This window comes from Erithacus rubecula, assembly GCF_903797595.1.
Source record: "Erithacus rubecula genome assembly, chromosome: 2".
Taxonomy (NCBI): Eukaryota; Metazoa; Chordata; class Aves; order Passeriformes; family Muscicapidae; genus Erithacus; species Erithacus rubecula.
In genome coordinates, this window is record NC_136685.1 from 84,738,443 (window position 1) to 84,755,662 (window position 17,220).

Sequence of the window (17,220 nt, forward strand, 5' to 3'; positions counted from 1 at the left end):
GGATTTTGGCTGTCAAGAAATGAAGGTTAGGATGTGCTGTGCTGGACTGAGGAATCTTCTCCAAGATTGGCTGAGCTTCAGTGCCAAGTACTACTGTAAGCATAACCTTCTTCAAACAGTGAGTCCTTGCAGAAAAATTGGACCAAGCAAGTGCCACATCCTGGACTGTTCAAAAAGTCCATCGTGCACCCACAGGACTGCACCACCTGGAAGCATCCTGCCATGCAGATTCTTTTCCTGCAAGGTATGCTGTTTAAGTATGGACTTGATACCAACAATCACATTGGCACATCTGTTCAGGGACCCAGTCATACTTTTCACATATTGAGGAAACACATTTTTCCCAGAGAATCTGAAGCAGAGGAATGAAGTCCAGGATATCAGTTATGTTCAAGAACTCGTACCATTGTTCGGCTTTTCTATGCTATTTTGACATAAAGCTTCATTTTGGTTGATTTCTCCCCCAATTTTGAAAAAATTGGTATTAAATAAAATGTCTGGAAAAATCTGCAGGGAGAGATCAGCTAGTGTAGAGGCAAAAGGTACAAACTAATTATACCAGACTCTGAGCTGGCTCAAAAAACACTTGACTTTTCTGTATATACCAGTAAGTCATGGTTTCCATCATATTAAAATATAATATTGACATCTCATAATCATGCTCACATGTTCTAAACTATATTTTAAAATGTATTTGCATTGAATTCTGTAAATAAATATTGTGTAATTGGATGGCAGTATGTCATACACAGAGTTAGAATACAGTCTGAAATAATTTTAGGTCTTCTGTCTCAGTGTCTCCAATACAGATTGTGCCAGAGATATTATAAGAGTTTACTGCAGTATGACAGCCTGGAAACTTATTTATATGCATAAGTACTGTTTATACAAGATGTATGTTTTGGTTTATTTGATCCTAAACGTTTTCAGATGGATACCTTATCATCCTAAAACTTTCAAATTGACAGTGTTTCTTCAGAGGTGACACAAAGTTCATCTTGTTGTAACTTTTATTTGTCGCCATAAACAAAACAGTTCCTAAGTCTGCATCTCAAATGTAAGCAAATGTTTTAAAGAGAACACAGGAGTTCTGGAGGGATGAGAATGTAGTTCAGTTTGCTCAGTGGGACTTCACTAACACAAATGTTGCAAATGCTGCTCTGTGACACTGATCCCAGGATGCAAACATGGCTTTCACCTGCAAGGAGGCTGTGCCTGTTTGCTTTGGACCAAAGGTTTACACATCAATTGTCACCGAGATCCTCTGCTATCCTGAAAATCTTTCTAGACCACTGGGTTTTCCCCAGGCAGGGAGGTGTACTGTACCTCTTAATATATCTCTAGACTGTGACCACCAGTTGTATATAATGTTTCCAAATTAATACAATGGGAATTGCTGAAAACAAAAGGATGGCAATCATCAAAAGATCCATAAGGCATGGAACTTGTCAAAATAAGTTGTGGATACTAAAATTTTACATAGGTATAAGGGGAGGTGTATATTATATATATATATATATATATATATATATATATATATATATATGACATCTATGAGAGAGACTGCTTAAATATCCAGAAACTATGTTCAGATAAAATTGTTTAAGACGGGAAAATCATCTGTCTTGTCCCATTCTTATGCTTTCACAAGTATCCATTTATGGCCACTGTGAGATTCTATTTGATTGCATCATGTTTGGGGGATGGTGTTCTCTTACAATAGTTTTTCCAGTGACTGGGGTGAGATGGTAAAACTTTGGTATCCAGCAGTTTGTTTCTCCTGACCAATCACTCAGTTGCTCCAGAGCTTCTCTAAGAGCCTTCACAATTTCTTTGCTGTATGCCAGGTGAGAGGAAGCATTGGTCTGAACCAGTGACAGGCACTCTCAGCAATGATGTGCTGTATGTTCACAGGGAGTCTGGTAACTGGAGCAGATGGTTTCCGTTCCAGAGTCTACATGAAACATTCACATTTTGGCTCTCATGTTTCTGAAGACAAACTAGGAGAAAACCAACAGTCCTTAATGGAAAGTGAAAATAGGATATGAAGCATAGGCTGCTTTTTAAACTTAGACACATTCAAGTCATACATTGAATGTTATAAAATGCTGTTGTCTAGGAAAGGAAATGAGAAATTAACACTATAAAGAGAAGAAATTATGAAAGAAAGCTGTGAAGAAGAAAAAAAATAATAAAATTCCATAAAAAGTAAAACCTAGTTCTTGAACAGGAACAAACATATTTACTTGTAATCAATCAAGAGAATGTATTAGTAGTACCCTAAATTTTGAAGGAAACACCTCAATAAATGTGTCAAGTTTGACAGTGTGTCCCCAAAAGATTGAGAAGAGTTAAAATAAAACACATTCTAACTGCAGTTTTTGTTTTTATTGGCATGTACTTTTGTAATAATGCAAAGGTGGTTTTGGGCCTGTGGCTTGGGATGTTGCTTCAGATTGGTGTGAAGTAGCCATTGTTGTCTTTCCTTACTTAGCAGGAAGGATCCAAAGTCCCTTCCAAAAGGAAGCAAAATACATCCACAGTAACATCAGACCTTTTGCACAAGAACCTTCTGAAATCAGAGCAAAAAAACTGGAATGACATTTTTCCAACATACAAAGCTATGACAAAGAGAATTAAAAAAAAACTGGAAGAATTGCACAACATATATACACTCACTTCAGGAAGCCCAAGGGTAAGTGGCAAACAAGACAAACATTTCCCATCATTGGCTACAAATAAAAGACAGTGAAGCTATAAAATGCTGGTTTACTCATTTTTTTACAGTAGAAGTTTTGAATATTTTAATAACTGTGCATAGCAACAGTTTGTGTTTAGAACAGTTTATACCTGTTATGACAGTGAATTTACCTTAATTTCTCCATAGGCAAAAGCAAGTAAAGATAAAATAATCATCTGACTTTTGGATAAAGAGTCCAAGACATTTTACATTGCAAGAGCAGTTGCAGGGAATCTGAGCCTTCTGTGAAATTTAGAGCAGGTAGAGGTAGCTTAGGTACTCTAACTGAAAAAAAAACTTTCTGATGTGTGCAATTCCTTCTTCAGTATGGAGTATATGCTCTGTCATTTGTTACAATTTGTTACAATTCTGTACAGAAAAAATACTGTTTCTAGGGATTCAAAGGAAATACTCTAATTTTATGCTGGACTTGAAATATGTTTGTATTGAACAGATGAGGTTGGGAAACAATGTGTACTTTGAAGAGAATGGCTACATATTTCTTGCAAAAGCAGATGATGGTAAGGGATTTTTCTTCCTAATATAGTAAGATTCTTAAAAAAGGTATACATGTATAATTTTGTGTTCTTTTCTTGCATTAATGCTTTGCTTGTCTGTTTCTTAACTAAAAAGACTTTTATACAATTCTGTAATAGAGTAATAATTCTAGAATCCGGCATCTGAAAAGGTGAGGTAAAGAGAGTTAGAGAATAGTATATATTGGCACTAAGGCAAGTTGCTGGAGAGGAAAGAGAGGAGACACTTCTTTTCAGAGCCCTAACAACATTTTGAAAAAAAGAAAAGAATATCCATGCTTTTTTATTTCTGAGAGGGGGTGAAAGAATTTCTGATTTTATTTATTTAAAAAAACTGTGCTTTAACTATCTGAGCTTTAAAATACAATATGTTTAGTAGAAGCCAAGATCTACATTTTGGAAATATTTTTAATAATAACTACAGGACTTTTTTCCTTGGAACTGTAATTTTTTGTTTATTTTTACAAAGTGCATTTGCAAATATCTTGCAAGACAGGTATTTGGTGTTGATAAATTCCAGTAGAATGTTTGTGGATACTGGAGACAGATTTGTTAAATACAGACATGGGGAATCACTGTTTATTTTAATTACAGGATTTTTTGCTATCTCCTTTTTCTATACAGTAGGTGAAGGAAATGCTGAGATTTTATTCAGTCTTGAAGATCTTGGCTTTCCTGATGCCTTTATTCAACGGATCAGAATTTCACCAGATCAGAAATACATGGCCATCAGTTTAAAAAGTGAAAATTCTGAAGAGGCAACCTGCATTATTATGAAACTTGGTAATCTTCCTGTTGTGGAAAAAGTAATTCCAAGTGTATTTAGCTTTGGTAAGTTGTGGATATGTGTTATAAATACCCCATGGATCACAGAAGCTTTCAACATGTTTTTCTTAGTTTAAAGATAATTTTTTTTTTTAAATGTGAAAGCAACATTTAATCCTTACAGATGTTGAATTGTTTCTTATGGTTTCTTTATCACTGAACAATTACAGGTGACATCCTGATATGGATGAAAGGGACTGCTTCCTGAATCAAGTTTTACTTCATTGTAAAAGCATTTATACATGTTAACAACAGTTATGCATATAAGTTTTTCTTTTGAATCCAATATGATAAGATCTTTCTGAAGGATGTTCTAGTTGGTAAACCCTTACAGCTATAACTGAAGTCACTGGTAGCTGTAGACAGTTAGCTTTGTTTGCAAAGTGTGGAACTACTACCTACTAGTGAGTATTGGCTGCAATTTCAACTGGAATCCAGGATGTGGGTCACACTTCAGAGCCCAGTGAAGTCAGCCAGGCCTTGAATCAATTCTTTCAGAATAGATTACAGTTTCACACTGCTGTTAAAAAAAGCAGAGGTAAATGGAATGGGAAAACATTATTTTTTTATAGTATGTTAAAGAATATAATTTTATAAAGAGTATGTATACAATGTTTCACATCTTGTACTTTGGATGATATTGCCAGATGTCATCAAGTATATCTAGTGCACTAAGCAATTTTCCTGGGCAGAGCAAAAAATAAAACTCTAGGTAAAACTTCCTAGTAAAAAAAATGAGGACTAGCAAGAATTTAGTGTTGTGTTTCCACACTGAAGATTATAATACCTGTTAAAAATAAATATGTAAATTTACCAATGATATTTTACACCATACTTGATTTAAACATCTATCTAGGCTGATCCAGAAGAATCAGTACAGTTAAGAGACCAACATCCTGTGTCCTAAACAGGTGTGACAGATAATAACAGTACAAAAGATGGCTATCAGAATGGTAAATTCTGTAAAGTTAAGTCAGGTGTGAGTGAGTATGGTGCTAGTGTCATGAAGCACACAGGTGCCTCAATCATGAGCAAGGGAATTAGGTCTTAGAACCACTTGCAAAGTTTATGTGCTTGTATTGAGTGATATAAAATAGCAGAGAAACAGACTGAAGTTACTGAAAATTTACACCTTGATTTTTTTTATAGGCTGGGCTACAGAAAAACTTGGATTTGCCCTCTAAAGGCTTGGCTTCATAGTGAATCCTCAGCTACCTGTGCACTTTGAAGGCACATTGCTGTTCAGAAAACAAAGTGTTTGTGTTATTTTGGTGTTATGAATTCCTTGGGTTTTGTACTGAAAATCAGTATGCATAAGACAGCATACAGCAGCTTTTAAAAGCATATGTGTTAAACACCATTCTGTTGGCTGTAGGAACAGCAGAGATTGCAGGAATGTGGCTGGGTCAGTCAGAATAACTTCAGAATAACAAGATGCCTGTATTTATACCTTTCTTTGTTGGTGAACACATACACAAGCATAGAAAACTGGAGAATTTTTATCTCAGCAGTACCCATGGGGCACATGCATCATCTCTTTTCTCTAAATGGCTTGTGTGCAGTCACATGCAGCAGTGCAGAGCTTATGATGTCTTTATTATCTTGCTGACTCCATGTAAACCTCTTTTTCTCTGCTGTTTTAAACAGCTACATCTCCTATTTTCCTGGTACCTCCAGAACTCACACATGGTCAAGAGCTTCCTATTGCTGGGCCCTGCAACATTGACCTCTGCTTTTTTTGTTGGGTTTTTTTTTTTTTTTTTTTTTCCCCAATACATTATGAGATTCTTATTCTGTGGTATTCAGAGAAAACATGGAAAAACCTTTTGGTTTTTACCTTAGTCCCTACAGAATGGAGAAGTGCTGTCCTCAGTTCCATACCACCTGCAGCCCACCTTTTTCACCTGGATCTAGTGTCCATGGAGCTCCCATCTTCTCTCAGTAATATTATATACTGTTCCGAATTTGATGTGCATTTGTCTTTTTTTTTCCAGAATGGGCTGCAAATGATGTTCTGTATTACACAACTCAGAAGAACCTTAAATGCCAGAATGTATTCATGACCACTTTCACTTACCAGAAACATACTAAGTTAGTTTATACAGAACAAGATGCAAGGTAATACATACCTAAAATATAACAAGTCCTTTACATATTTCAGAGTATTTTATACGTAAAAATATATCTGTTTTGGAAAACAAAGTGTTCCATATCATATTTCAAATAATAAAATGCATTTTTGTGTTCTGCTGTCAGTAGTGCCTTATACAGCCTTAGAATGTGCTCTCTTCTCCTTTTGATATGTGATCAACAGAGATTTAACTTTCCTCTCTTACCTCATGAGTTCAGCTGAGTTTATAAATGTCAAGGTCACTCTCAGGTCAGGGTGTCCTTTAATGAATGTGTGACAGTTTCATACAGGGTAAATCAGACCGTGGATTTCATTTTGTTTGCTCTGCTATTGATGTCTGATACATCTTTTAAAAAAACCACATAAGTTCAGGCTAATCCTTGCTCTGGGTAATGGATGAGCAAAATCATTACAACATTCCAAGAGACAGAACTATTGTTGACTGAATACCCTCTCAATAACCTTTCTTCAAGCAGTGCTTTAGGAAGACAAGAAGGCTCTTTGCTAAATTGAGCGCAGAACTAGCTTTTCAGCATTGTAGCACATGGTATATTTATATAGCATTCCATAAATATTTGTGATTATTCTTAATTCAAGTTGCATATTTAGTAAAGAAATTCCAATTATACTTTCATTGGGGAGAAAAAAAAAAAAGAAAACAAAAAAAATCTGCAATGGAGGTGGAATAAATAAGATCTTTTTTTTCCAGCTGCATTTGATGCACAGTTTTGGAAAATCAAGTTGCATTGACCTGGCACTTCCCCACAGGGAAACTGTTGGCATAATTCTGAAGGTCACAGTCATTACAGTAAATCTACTAGAAACTTACTCTAAAGGTTCATGTGCTATTGCAGCTCATAGCTGAGCTCCTTCATTGGAGATGGCAAGACATTCTTTTGTATTGCCATTGAGCAGTTCTGTTCTGCATCTCACCAGCTCTTCTTTTGCAATCAGATACTTTTTTAGAAGCTGAAAATTTGTTGAATCAAAAAAAAAAATCTACCAAGATAAAAATTTGTCAAGGTGATAATCCTTGGGGAGAAGTGTAATATGCATTTCAGCTCAACCCTCTTAGAGGCAGGATCAGCAGAGCTGAGCTCTTGGAATCTCTACTGAATGCAATGCCACATTCTTGCCAAATTCATGGGTATTAGACAGGCAGGAGGCTGATTTTTCTTGCAGACTTTAGCTCCCCCTCTGTGCCTGTCCTAAAGATGTCAAGAGGGTGCAATTAGAAAAAACAATAGTACCAAAAAAAACTTGAGATCCTCCACCTGCAAATAATTAAAGGCACTGAAAATGCTATCTAAAGCATCCTTTTCTTCGCCAGTCAAATACTCTGAATCCTAGAGAGATCATCATTGTAGTCATGTATCTGATCTGTGTGATGCAGATTATGGTACTCAACCCTGCATTTTCTTGATGGAATCTGCATCTTTTTGTTGGACAATATTGCTTTTAGAGACATTCAGTCTTAAGGGTTCAAAATGGCAGAGAATGTTCTGATCCAAATTGTGACATTCCAGTTAATTAGGATGACTCACAGAAATTTTAATTTCAGCCTGAACTTCTGTACTATTACCATCCAGCCACTGGTTATCATTCTGCTTTCTGTTTCTAGATTGTAAGGGGATTTAAAACCAGTAGGTAGTTCCTAGTTCCAAAACCAGTTCCTAGTTTCCAGCTTTATCACTCCAGCACTGTCCATCTTGCCTCATATAGGCCTCTCTGCTTTTTTTTCTTTTTAAATTGTACTTTTTGTCTTAGTTGCTTCAGACAGTTAGGTCAGTAACACATAGACATTTTAGCAATTTATTTTTTTAATAACTCTTACTTTTGTTATTGCTGTTCCCACATAATGTTATTTATTATTTTAACTATCCATTACTACTTTTTTTTTTTTAAATGGTTACAAGTTCAATCAAAAGTTCTACATTTTGCCTGAATTTTAAAGCCTGTATGCATCAATGAGCTTCCAGTCTAGCTCAATGATGCCAAACCCTAGATTTTGTTGTTACCCAACAAACTGCTTTCCTTGCAGTTTTCAGGTTTAGCACACAAGATTGAGGGGTTTTACATCCCAGGGTAAATGCAGCAGAAGTGGGTCTGGAAGCCAAGTAGCCTGAAATTTCTCCAGTCTGCTTACAGGAATGCTGTTTCTTACCTTGCAGATGGAAGTCCATGATTCTGAAACAACTGATGTATTTTAAAATACTCATAAAATTTAAGCGCTTTTTTTTTTTTTTTTTTATGATTTCCTACAGATTCTTTGTAGACCTTTATTGCACAAAAGACAGGCGTTTTCTCACTATCAACAGCAACAGCAAGACAAGCTCAGAAGTTTGGCTGGTTGACTGCAGACATCCCTTTGAGCCACCTGCTCTTGTACAAGCACGAACTGTGGGGGTCATTTACCACATTGAGCACAGAAAGGACCAGTTGTACATTCTTACTACATATGGAGAACCTGCAGAATATAAGGCAATTTTGACTGATAATTACATTCATAGGATTAATTTTGATACTCATTGCAAGTCATATAGAAGTAGTAAGGTTGGCTTTTCATTCTGTTCATTACAGCTTACTGAAATAAATAAATTGAGATAGCTGCATGAATTAAAAAGAGTCTCACCTGTAGGAGGCCAGTTTGATCCTAACTCCTTTGACAGCATCAAGAAATGACTATGCTTCAACAGTCATTTCCCCTATATCAAAAATTAAGTTGGTGTTCTCAGTCTGTGCAATCAAACCCACCTACAATTCAGCCATGCTGAAAGCACTTACTGTATTACAATCTTTTGTAGAGTAATCTTTGAGACTTGATCTTCTCCAAATGTTACTGCATTATTCTTCCATTTTGCTTAAAGGGAATTTAAAAGTCTCCAGTTTTAGACATACAAACACCTCAAATACAAATCAGTATTTTTTTGCAAGAAAAATGTTGTATGAGATCACCTATAAGTCTGTACCTCTCATTTGTAATTCTTACTACATTTTAGTAATACAAGGCTGTTTGATTTTTCTTTATAGTTGATGAAGGCACCAGTAGCTTCCAGTGGCAAGGAGAACTGGCAGTTAGTTTATGCACTGGAAAAGAAAACCAAGCTAGTAGACTTTGAGATGTTCAGTGATGACTGCATTATGTTCCTGAAGAATGCTGGTCATCTTTACTTAAATGTGATTTCTTTTGTTTCACACTCAGTTCAGTCAATAAAGGTACGTTTTAACTCGGGATAAGCAGCATAATATTTTTCCAGCTTTTTTTTTTTTTTTTTTTTTTTTAAATAGCATACTGAAAGCAAAGATAAATTCCAAAAGCAAAAGCAGTTTGGAAACTATTAATATTGGCAATTTCATCATTATGGCTAATTATATTACCTGTGGCTGTTCTTCAGGATTTGATGTGGTTGCTTATTTGCAGCATTTAGAAAGTTAAAAAGTAGCTCTCCTGTGAGCCAGTCCTTTCTTCAATGGATTACAGTCAAGCTCTTCACAATACAGTTGATTTCTAATGTAAAACAGAACTTAGTTCCCTAAATGCTCTACTTAGTTTTCCTGAGCCTATTTTTGATTACACTCATTGGTGTAAGCAAGGCCCCTCTCACAGGAAAGACTAATGTTCAGAAAACAAGTATGGACACTGTCTCATAATAAATGGGAAGAGTTGATATTGCAGTACAATTGGTGCAAAGGATTTACTTCCCTTCTCTAATTGTTAAATACTTGTGAGTTAAAAACCAAGTGACTCAAGCCAAATCTGATTTCTGAAGACCATTCAGGTGAAATATTTAATTGATTTATTTTCCTGAAAAATACAGTCTGAACAGATCACAAGTTTATTGCAACAAGCTGCCAATGCTACACTCTATAAAACTGCTACAGAAAAAGGCTTTCAACAAAGTACACTGTATGGTCTCCAAAAATCTTCATTTTTTTAAATGACCATAGTTTATTTATTCAGAAAGGGCCTGCAGTTACTCAGGAGAACTTGGACTTCTACTGCCTTTTCAGAAGCCTCTAGCAACCTAACCCAAGTAAGTAATGGTCTGGCAGAGGGTTTGGCTATGTCCCTGCTGCTCTCAAAGAATGAATCTTGATTTCTTTCATTCTTAGCAGAGTTAAAAACCTTAAATATAATAACAGTAAGTGTCTGAGGGTGAATGTGCCAGGAAAAGGTTTTGTTCTTCACAATGGCTGGCACTAGGAACAAAGTTAAGAGGCAGGGGTTTTCAGTGGCTTAGCATTACTGAGCTAACTCACAGTAAAAGCATAATAGCTGACATGGACTTGGCTGTATAACGTGTTGAAGTAGAACTGGAAATGCAGTAGAAGGAAAAATAGGATCTAAAAAATAAAACTAATGCAGAATCATTTCAAATGTTTTCTTTTAAAATTCTGCACTAATACCTGTTTTAAATTGAATTTGAATTGATTTTTTGTCTTTATTTCATTGTCCAACTTTATCCAATGGCCTCAGGGGAAAAGTTCACCAGTTCTTTCACTTTTTGATTGTTTCATTACTGGATGTAAATGAAATACAGGTTATGCTACATGCAAACTGAAGATAATTAGTTAATATCCAAAGTCTTTTACTCTGAAGGACATATTAAGCAAAATTTACCGAAGCAGTGTAAGGGTCTCACTTGAAATGCCATGTTTTCTCAGCTACCTACGTGGGCCTGTGAATTTGAATTGGAATCTCATCCTGAACTTACCACCAGCACCTGCTATTTTCAGCTCTCCTCCCCAGTACACCCCCCTAAGCGTTTTGCATATTCATTTAAAGAAAATAATCTCATTGAACAAGCTGTGCAAGAGGTACCAATTATTACGAATTGTCACACTACACGTTTACTAGCTAAAAGCAAGGTAAGATTTTTCAGTCTTTTCCCCATTCCTTTTATTCTTTCCTTCCTCCCCACCCATTTAAAGAAAGTGCATTTGGCAGGGAACAGAGATTTAAAAATGTAAAGAGCAGTTGGTGCTATAGTTACTAAACAGTGGGTGTTTTCTTCAGTGCTATAGAGAAGAACAAGAAAGAGTCGTGATTTTTTTTTTCCATTAAACTGGGTATTCCAGAGGAGATAACAGCACACAATGAGTCAAGAATCTCAGTATAAATGAGAATTGCTAGTTGATGTAATGGTACTGTACTCCACATGATAAATGAAAAAGGTGCCAGCTATTGAAAAGAACACCCCACAACCAGCTGCACAGTGCAGATCAAGAAAGGAAAGTTTTAACAGCCTGAGTTTAAAAATTTGGAGATGTTAATAAAGAGTTTGTACTGTGGTAAGTGGTAAACTGTATTGTTAATAACATATATTCTTGGTGTTAAAGGGGGAAAGAAGACTTGGGTGCTTTGATAGTTTAAAAACTCCTCAGGTGTTGCACTTAAATGAATTTATACTCTGCATCCGTAAGCCCACACAGCAGAGGTTCAGTCTCAGGCTTTATTTTTCAAGAGTGCTTTGTACACTCTAAGTGAAAAAAAATTACTGTAATCAAAAAAACACATTTTAAAATAAATAATTGAAGTTTTCATTGCCATGTGTCATTGAGATTTCTGCAATGTCCCTCATTGTAAAACTACTCTTTCTTTTCCAGGATGAAACTTTGGTGCCAATTACAGTTTTTCATAATAAGAATTCTAAAGAACTACACAGGAGACCACTTCTAGTTCATGTATATGGAGCTTATGGCATAGATTTGAACATGAGCTTTAAAGAAGAGAAGCTGATGTTAATTGAAGAGGGTTGGATATTAGCGTATTGCCACGTTAGGTAAGTCAAATATGAAATGGAAATAAGATTTTATTTTACAGGATTTGTTCATGTGCAACTGAAGATAGACCAAAATATTTTTTTGTGTACCTATATCTAATTATTTATATCTTAGATTTTTTTATTTAAGTAGTTTTTAAACTTACTTCAGGGAACAAAAAGCTCAAGGGCATACTACATTTTAGGTTTCTTAAATCTACATGATGGCTGTATCTAACTTTTAATCTTTTCAAGTCTTATTACTTCTTGTCTCATCTTTGCTCAAGACAAATTTTGGTTGCATGCTCAAATTGCCATGACATGTTATCTCCCTCTCCTGAGAGCATTGTGTGCTAATGCTCAGTCTGTGTCTTCTGAAAGCCATTTACTTTCCACAGCAACAACTAAGCATTTAACCTGCAACCCTTATCCTTTTATTGCCTAAATCCTCTGTCTCCAGTCTAGCTACAAATCTACCAGTTTTATAAAACTGCAATGTACAACAGGCTTCAAATTTTTTTCAGTAGCTAAGGAAGATAACAAAAGAATCACTTTAGGGAGGGGAGGGAAGGGGAGGAATGATTACTTGTTGGAAATACCAGTCCCAAAACAAATCAGCAAATTTATTCAATCTGCTGTGCTCAGTGTCAAGCATTGTGCTGTTCTTCCTCATGCCCCACTAAAGTACCTTAAGATGCAGGTCAGTCCTACATGAAGATGCATTCATCATCCAGAGATGGCAGGCTAATCAAATAATCCATTTTAAACTTGAAACCAGAAAAAGAAGCTTCAGGTGGGTTAAAACCAAAATTACAATTGCATAGAAAGAAGCATAAATTGTTTTTATAATTTTGTATTACAAAATGTAACATTTCAAGTAGCATTTGAAATTCACAAATTAGTGGGGAAAAAACCAAACCCAACTTTCTAACAGTCTCAGAATTTAAGATAAGCAGAAGACAAATCCTGACAGTCTAGTGTGGAGCTCAGAAATACTATTTAGTGGTTTTAATAAGTAGTAGTGTTAGTAATGGAAGTATTGGAAATGTTTTGAATATTTTCGTGGTTTCCTGTATAAAAAGATAATATTATCTGATTTTGTATTGCCTAGAATGAAAATGTTATTTCCTAAAGTGCAGCTTTTCCTGTGGGTTCCAGGACATAAGCACATGTGGACACAGAGTGCCCTTCTACAGTTAGAATTTTCACCACTCATCATGAATGGATTTATTTTGTGTTCATGTTGTCTCTTTTAGCCTAAAGAAGGGTAAAGGCAAAAAGAGAAGAGTTAATTGGGAAAGCAATCTGTGGTGTGCAACTCTGTGGCTGCTGCTGTTCTTTCGTTATCTGAAGCTACGCCTTGTAATATTTTCTGAAGAGACTCCAACTTGAATTGCATTACATTTCAGGGGTGGAGGAGAGCAGGGCCTTGGCTGGCACAGAGATGGATGTCAGCATAATAAACTCAAAGGTCTCCATGACCTCAGGGCTTGCATCAGGCTGCTGCACCAGCTGGGATTTTCCCAGCCCAAACACACAGCACTGGCAGCTGCCAGTGCTGGGGGAGTTCTCGCAGGAGCCCTGAGCAACACTGAACCAGCACTGATCAGAGCCATGGTTTTACAGGTGAGCTGCTGCAGAACTTTTATAGATCATAACATCAAACTGTGTTATCTGTGTTATTGTACCACTTTCAGAATTGGAAACATTCCAGTTCAAAGCTCACCTCATTTGTTTGAGAACACCTTGGCCCAGATATTCAAGGTCCTCTGTCTTATTTGCCAACCTTTTTCTTTTTTTAATCACTTCTAAGGCTCCTTTCGTAGATGTTCTAAATACAATGATGAAAACTCATCTCCCACTGACAATTGAGGAACAAGAAGAATGGGGAAATCCATTAGAAGATGAAAAATGTATGAAGTATATCAAAAGCTATTGCCCATACCAGAATATTAAGCCACAGGTAAAACTATGCTTTCTGTGCAGAATACTACAGGCATAGAGTGTAGTGATTTATAAGAAAACCAAGAGTAGATCACTGAAATGTAAAAAAAAAAACAAACTCCAATATAAATTATTTCAGTAATAATCTTAGCAATAGTTGGAGTCACAAGTAACTACTGAAATTAACCCAATGCCTTCTCCTAAATGATACTGGTTTCTAAACTTGTTTTTGTTTTAGGACTTCCAGGAAGTAATAGATTACTCTATTGTATAGCAAATCTCAATATGCAAAATGCCTTCTTTTGTGGGGGAGTTTTGACATTCTACTGTGTTTTGCTGGCTTTTTTGCAGACACAGGAGGAAGGAGGTATTTTCTTCTGATTTAATACCTTTCCAGAGGTATTAAAACAAACAAACACTGAAAGGGAAGAGGACCTATAGCTTTGACATTGTCATTACAAGAGAAATCTCTTTTTATTTGACAATGTGTTAACTGTGTTGTACAGCTTCATTAAGTAAAATTCTTACTATTTAAAAAAAAAAGTTCTGTGCAGAGAGATTGCAAAAATAAACCTCAACTGTTGTTCTAAGGTAAACTATTCCGTGATTATTACTCTTTTTTTTTCTTTTTTTGCAATAATCAGAAAGCAGACAGGCATCAGACCTTTACCACTGGGGAGAGGATGTTTTTATGACATTTTGCAAGTAGATTATGCCCTACTATGAAGTCATTTTTCATACCAAAATAGTATTTGCAAGTTAGATAAAACTCTTAGAAAACACTAATTGTGTAGTAGATGAGTTTTTAAATAAACCCTAACAAGTTGTACAGTAAGAGAAAAATGTGTTACTCTGTGAAGAAGACCAGTTGTTAGGTGTTTAACTGGTTTTGTTTTTTAATCTCAGTGCTATCCATCAGTTTTTATCACTGCATATGAAAATGATGAACGGATACCACTAACAGGAATTTTACAGTATGTTCAGAAACTTAGGAAGGCTGCACTAGATCATGCCAGCAGAACAAGTAAGAAAGGTAAGGATAAGAATATCACAGATAAATGGAATTAACTGAACCAAAATCTTAACAGTCATGTAATTGAAGACCATAGAGATTGACTCCTCCTTAAATGAATTCAAACACAATCCCATATCACCAGCTCCACAGAAGACTCAAGATACTCTCTGAGATACAAAAACATAAAGACTGGAAGCCTGTGAGTGGGGCTCACTCTTTCCTAGGCCTCCACATAGGGCAGTTGTTGGGCAGTGCAAGGTGAGTCCATGCTGTCAGTCCAGCTGATGGTAGGGCCAGGCTGCAGTTCTCAGCAGCCCTTAGAGAAAAATCTTATTTTTTCCTGCTGTAAAAAAATCTACTTTTCTCACTTTGCTGAAGCTGCAGGTCCTTAGTCCAGGCTAGAGTGACAACAGGGTCAAGGCACAGGTGCTTTTATACCTGAAACTTAACACTAGCTTTGGGAGTTTTCCAGAAAAAGGTACATTCAAGCCTGACTGTGTTCTTGTACCATCCAGTCTGGGAAGAGGCTTTTACCATCATTACCAAAAGAGATCTTGTGGTTGCTGTTGTGCTCTTTGTGCAGGAAGAAAAGAGCATGTTTTTCCAAAAAGACTCAGAGAGAACAAACACACTAAATAGATGAATATTTTTCTAATATGCAGTTATTAGAAATACAAATAATTCATTCAGAAAACCTCTCTACAATTCTCTTTTTCTTAAGGAATAATTGAAATTCTGTCAGGACAAGAAGCCAGAATTAGCTATCCTTAAACAATTCACATACCCACTTAATTTTTATCTTGTTCATGCAATGTAAAGTGATCACCAGCTTCATTGTTCCAGGAAATTGGATTCCTAATATCATCCTATATGTCCAGGAAAATGGCAGTCATTGTGATTCATCCTGGGAGCACTCACTGAATGAGGTATGGTCTCTTTGTGTTGGAGAGATATGTCCCCTCAAGGGATACTTCAGCCTCAGTAGTTGAGCAGTCACTGAATGTATGTTTAAACAATAAAAAAAAACTGCTAGAGCAACTCCTGTTTATATACATATATATGTAAAAAACTATCATTCTTTATATATTAATATATAGTTTTATATACTTGTAAAGATATAAAAGAGACAGTGACAGAGCCAAATTATTGAAATAGCCTTAAAATAGTGTTCAATTCCCACTGTAATGTGCTAAGAGCTTTGAATGAAAGGTTCCAACTTGTGCAAAACATGGTTCCAGCAGGAAAAGTCTTGCTCTGTAGAGTATTAAGTGCTCAAAACTGTCTACTATTTATTCCCATCTTCCTCATGTGTAAAACGTAGATGATGGGTTGGATCTTTGCATTTTGAAATGCATGACCTGTGCTATCAAAGCTATTACAATTAGCTTTCAAGATTTTGCACTTTATACAAGCATGCTTGTTAGAAGCAACATAGTGCCAAGACCTAACATTTTTACTGATGTCTCAGACTGTCACAGTTGGATACAAATCTTACTACTCTTAATTTTAACAAATCCTAGAAAATGTTAGTTTGAAAGTGATGGCAGTTATTCTGAGGATGAATCCTTCAGGAATACCTGCACAAGAGCCTGAAAGTTTATAGTGCAAAGAACTTTATAATAAAATATTTTCATTATTTTAGGTTGCAAGACACCTTGCTTTTCTGAACAGAGAACTTGAGGAAGTGTGCCATCCCCAGCATCACAGCAAATCCTGGAAATAACTCCTGAACACACTGACCACCTGAAAAACTTTGGGTCAGATTTGAATTTGCATGGAAAGCAAACACCTTCTCCACAGGATCTCTCCTCTCAGATCCCTGCTTTATGGGCACAAGCTCACAAAGTTGGGTGTGGCATTGCTTTACAACCATACAGAGCAAGAACTGGATTTCTGCCCTGCCTGGCAGTGCAGAAGGAGCTGCCAGCAGATGTGAGTTTGTCCAGCAGCTGTGCTCACACGAGCCAGCAGAGCAGAGTTACACAAGTGGAACTGGAGCACAGCAGGGGGCACACAGAGCCTCACAGCAGAGCCACAGGCACTTGGCACAGGCAGCCTCTCCAAGGCATCTCTTGCAAGGCCACATCTTACACAAGGCAGTAGAACTCCTCCAAAGTGCCTGACATTGGAGTCTCAACTTCCAGAACTAATTCCCATATGTAGGTGATGGTGATTGCTGCCCTCTCTATCTGCACAGCAGCTGTGGTGTACTGGTCATGTGCTGGGATTGACCAAACTGCAAAGAAAAGCACTCTCAAAAAAGGGAA

At 36.4% G+C, this 17,220-nt stretch overlaps 1 protein-coding gene across 3 annotated transcripts; it reads left to right on the plus strand.

Moving 5' to 3' along the window:
• The first annotated feature begins 11 nt into the window (after positions 1-11).
• On the plus strand, positions 12-16,732 carry PREPL (prolyl endopeptidase like). Of its 3 annotated transcripts, none has more exons than XM_079326258.1 (14): positions 12-244; positions 2,495-2,695; positions 3,195-3,261; positions 3,901-4,107; positions 6,096-6,219; positions 8,497-8,713; positions 9,263-9,448; positions 10,898-11,101; positions 11,840-12,015; positions 13,404-13,620; positions 13,808-13,957; positions 14,845-14,971; positions 15,797-15,879; positions 16,596-16,732. In XM_079326258.1, the coding sequence occupies exons 1-14, from the start codon at positions 20-22 to the stop codon at positions 16,674-16,676; spliced, it is 2,265 nt and encodes a 754-aa protein (XP_079182384.1). In that variant the 5' UTR covers positions 12-19; the 3' UTR covers positions 16,677-16,732. The 3 variants fall into 3 exon arrangements, 2 of the variants coding, with proteins under 2 accessions (XP_079182384.1, XP_079182385.1); XM_079326259.1 differs by having other exon boundaries at positions 2,498-2,695; XR_013776782.1 differs by lacking the exons at positions 15,797-15,879; positions 16,596-16,732 and having other exon boundaries at positions 13,821-13,957; positions 14,845-14,855.
• Positions 16,733-17,220: the final 488 nt, after the last annotated feature.

Bases quoted from the DNA above. Each gene is read 5' to 3' on its own strand.
- PREPL (XM_079326258.1), top strand. From the start codon at position 20: ATGAAGGTTAGGATGTGCTGTGCTGGACTGAGGAATCTTCTCCAAGAT. The intron at 245-2,494 runs GTATGCTGTTTA...TTCCTTACTTAG, and splicing joins GCAGATTCTTTTCCTGCAAG to CAGGAAGGATCCAAAGTCCC. The intron at 3,262-3,900 runs GTAAGGGATTTT...TTTTCTATACAG, and splicing joins TCTTGCAAAAGCAGATGATG to TAGGTGAAGGAAATGCTGAG.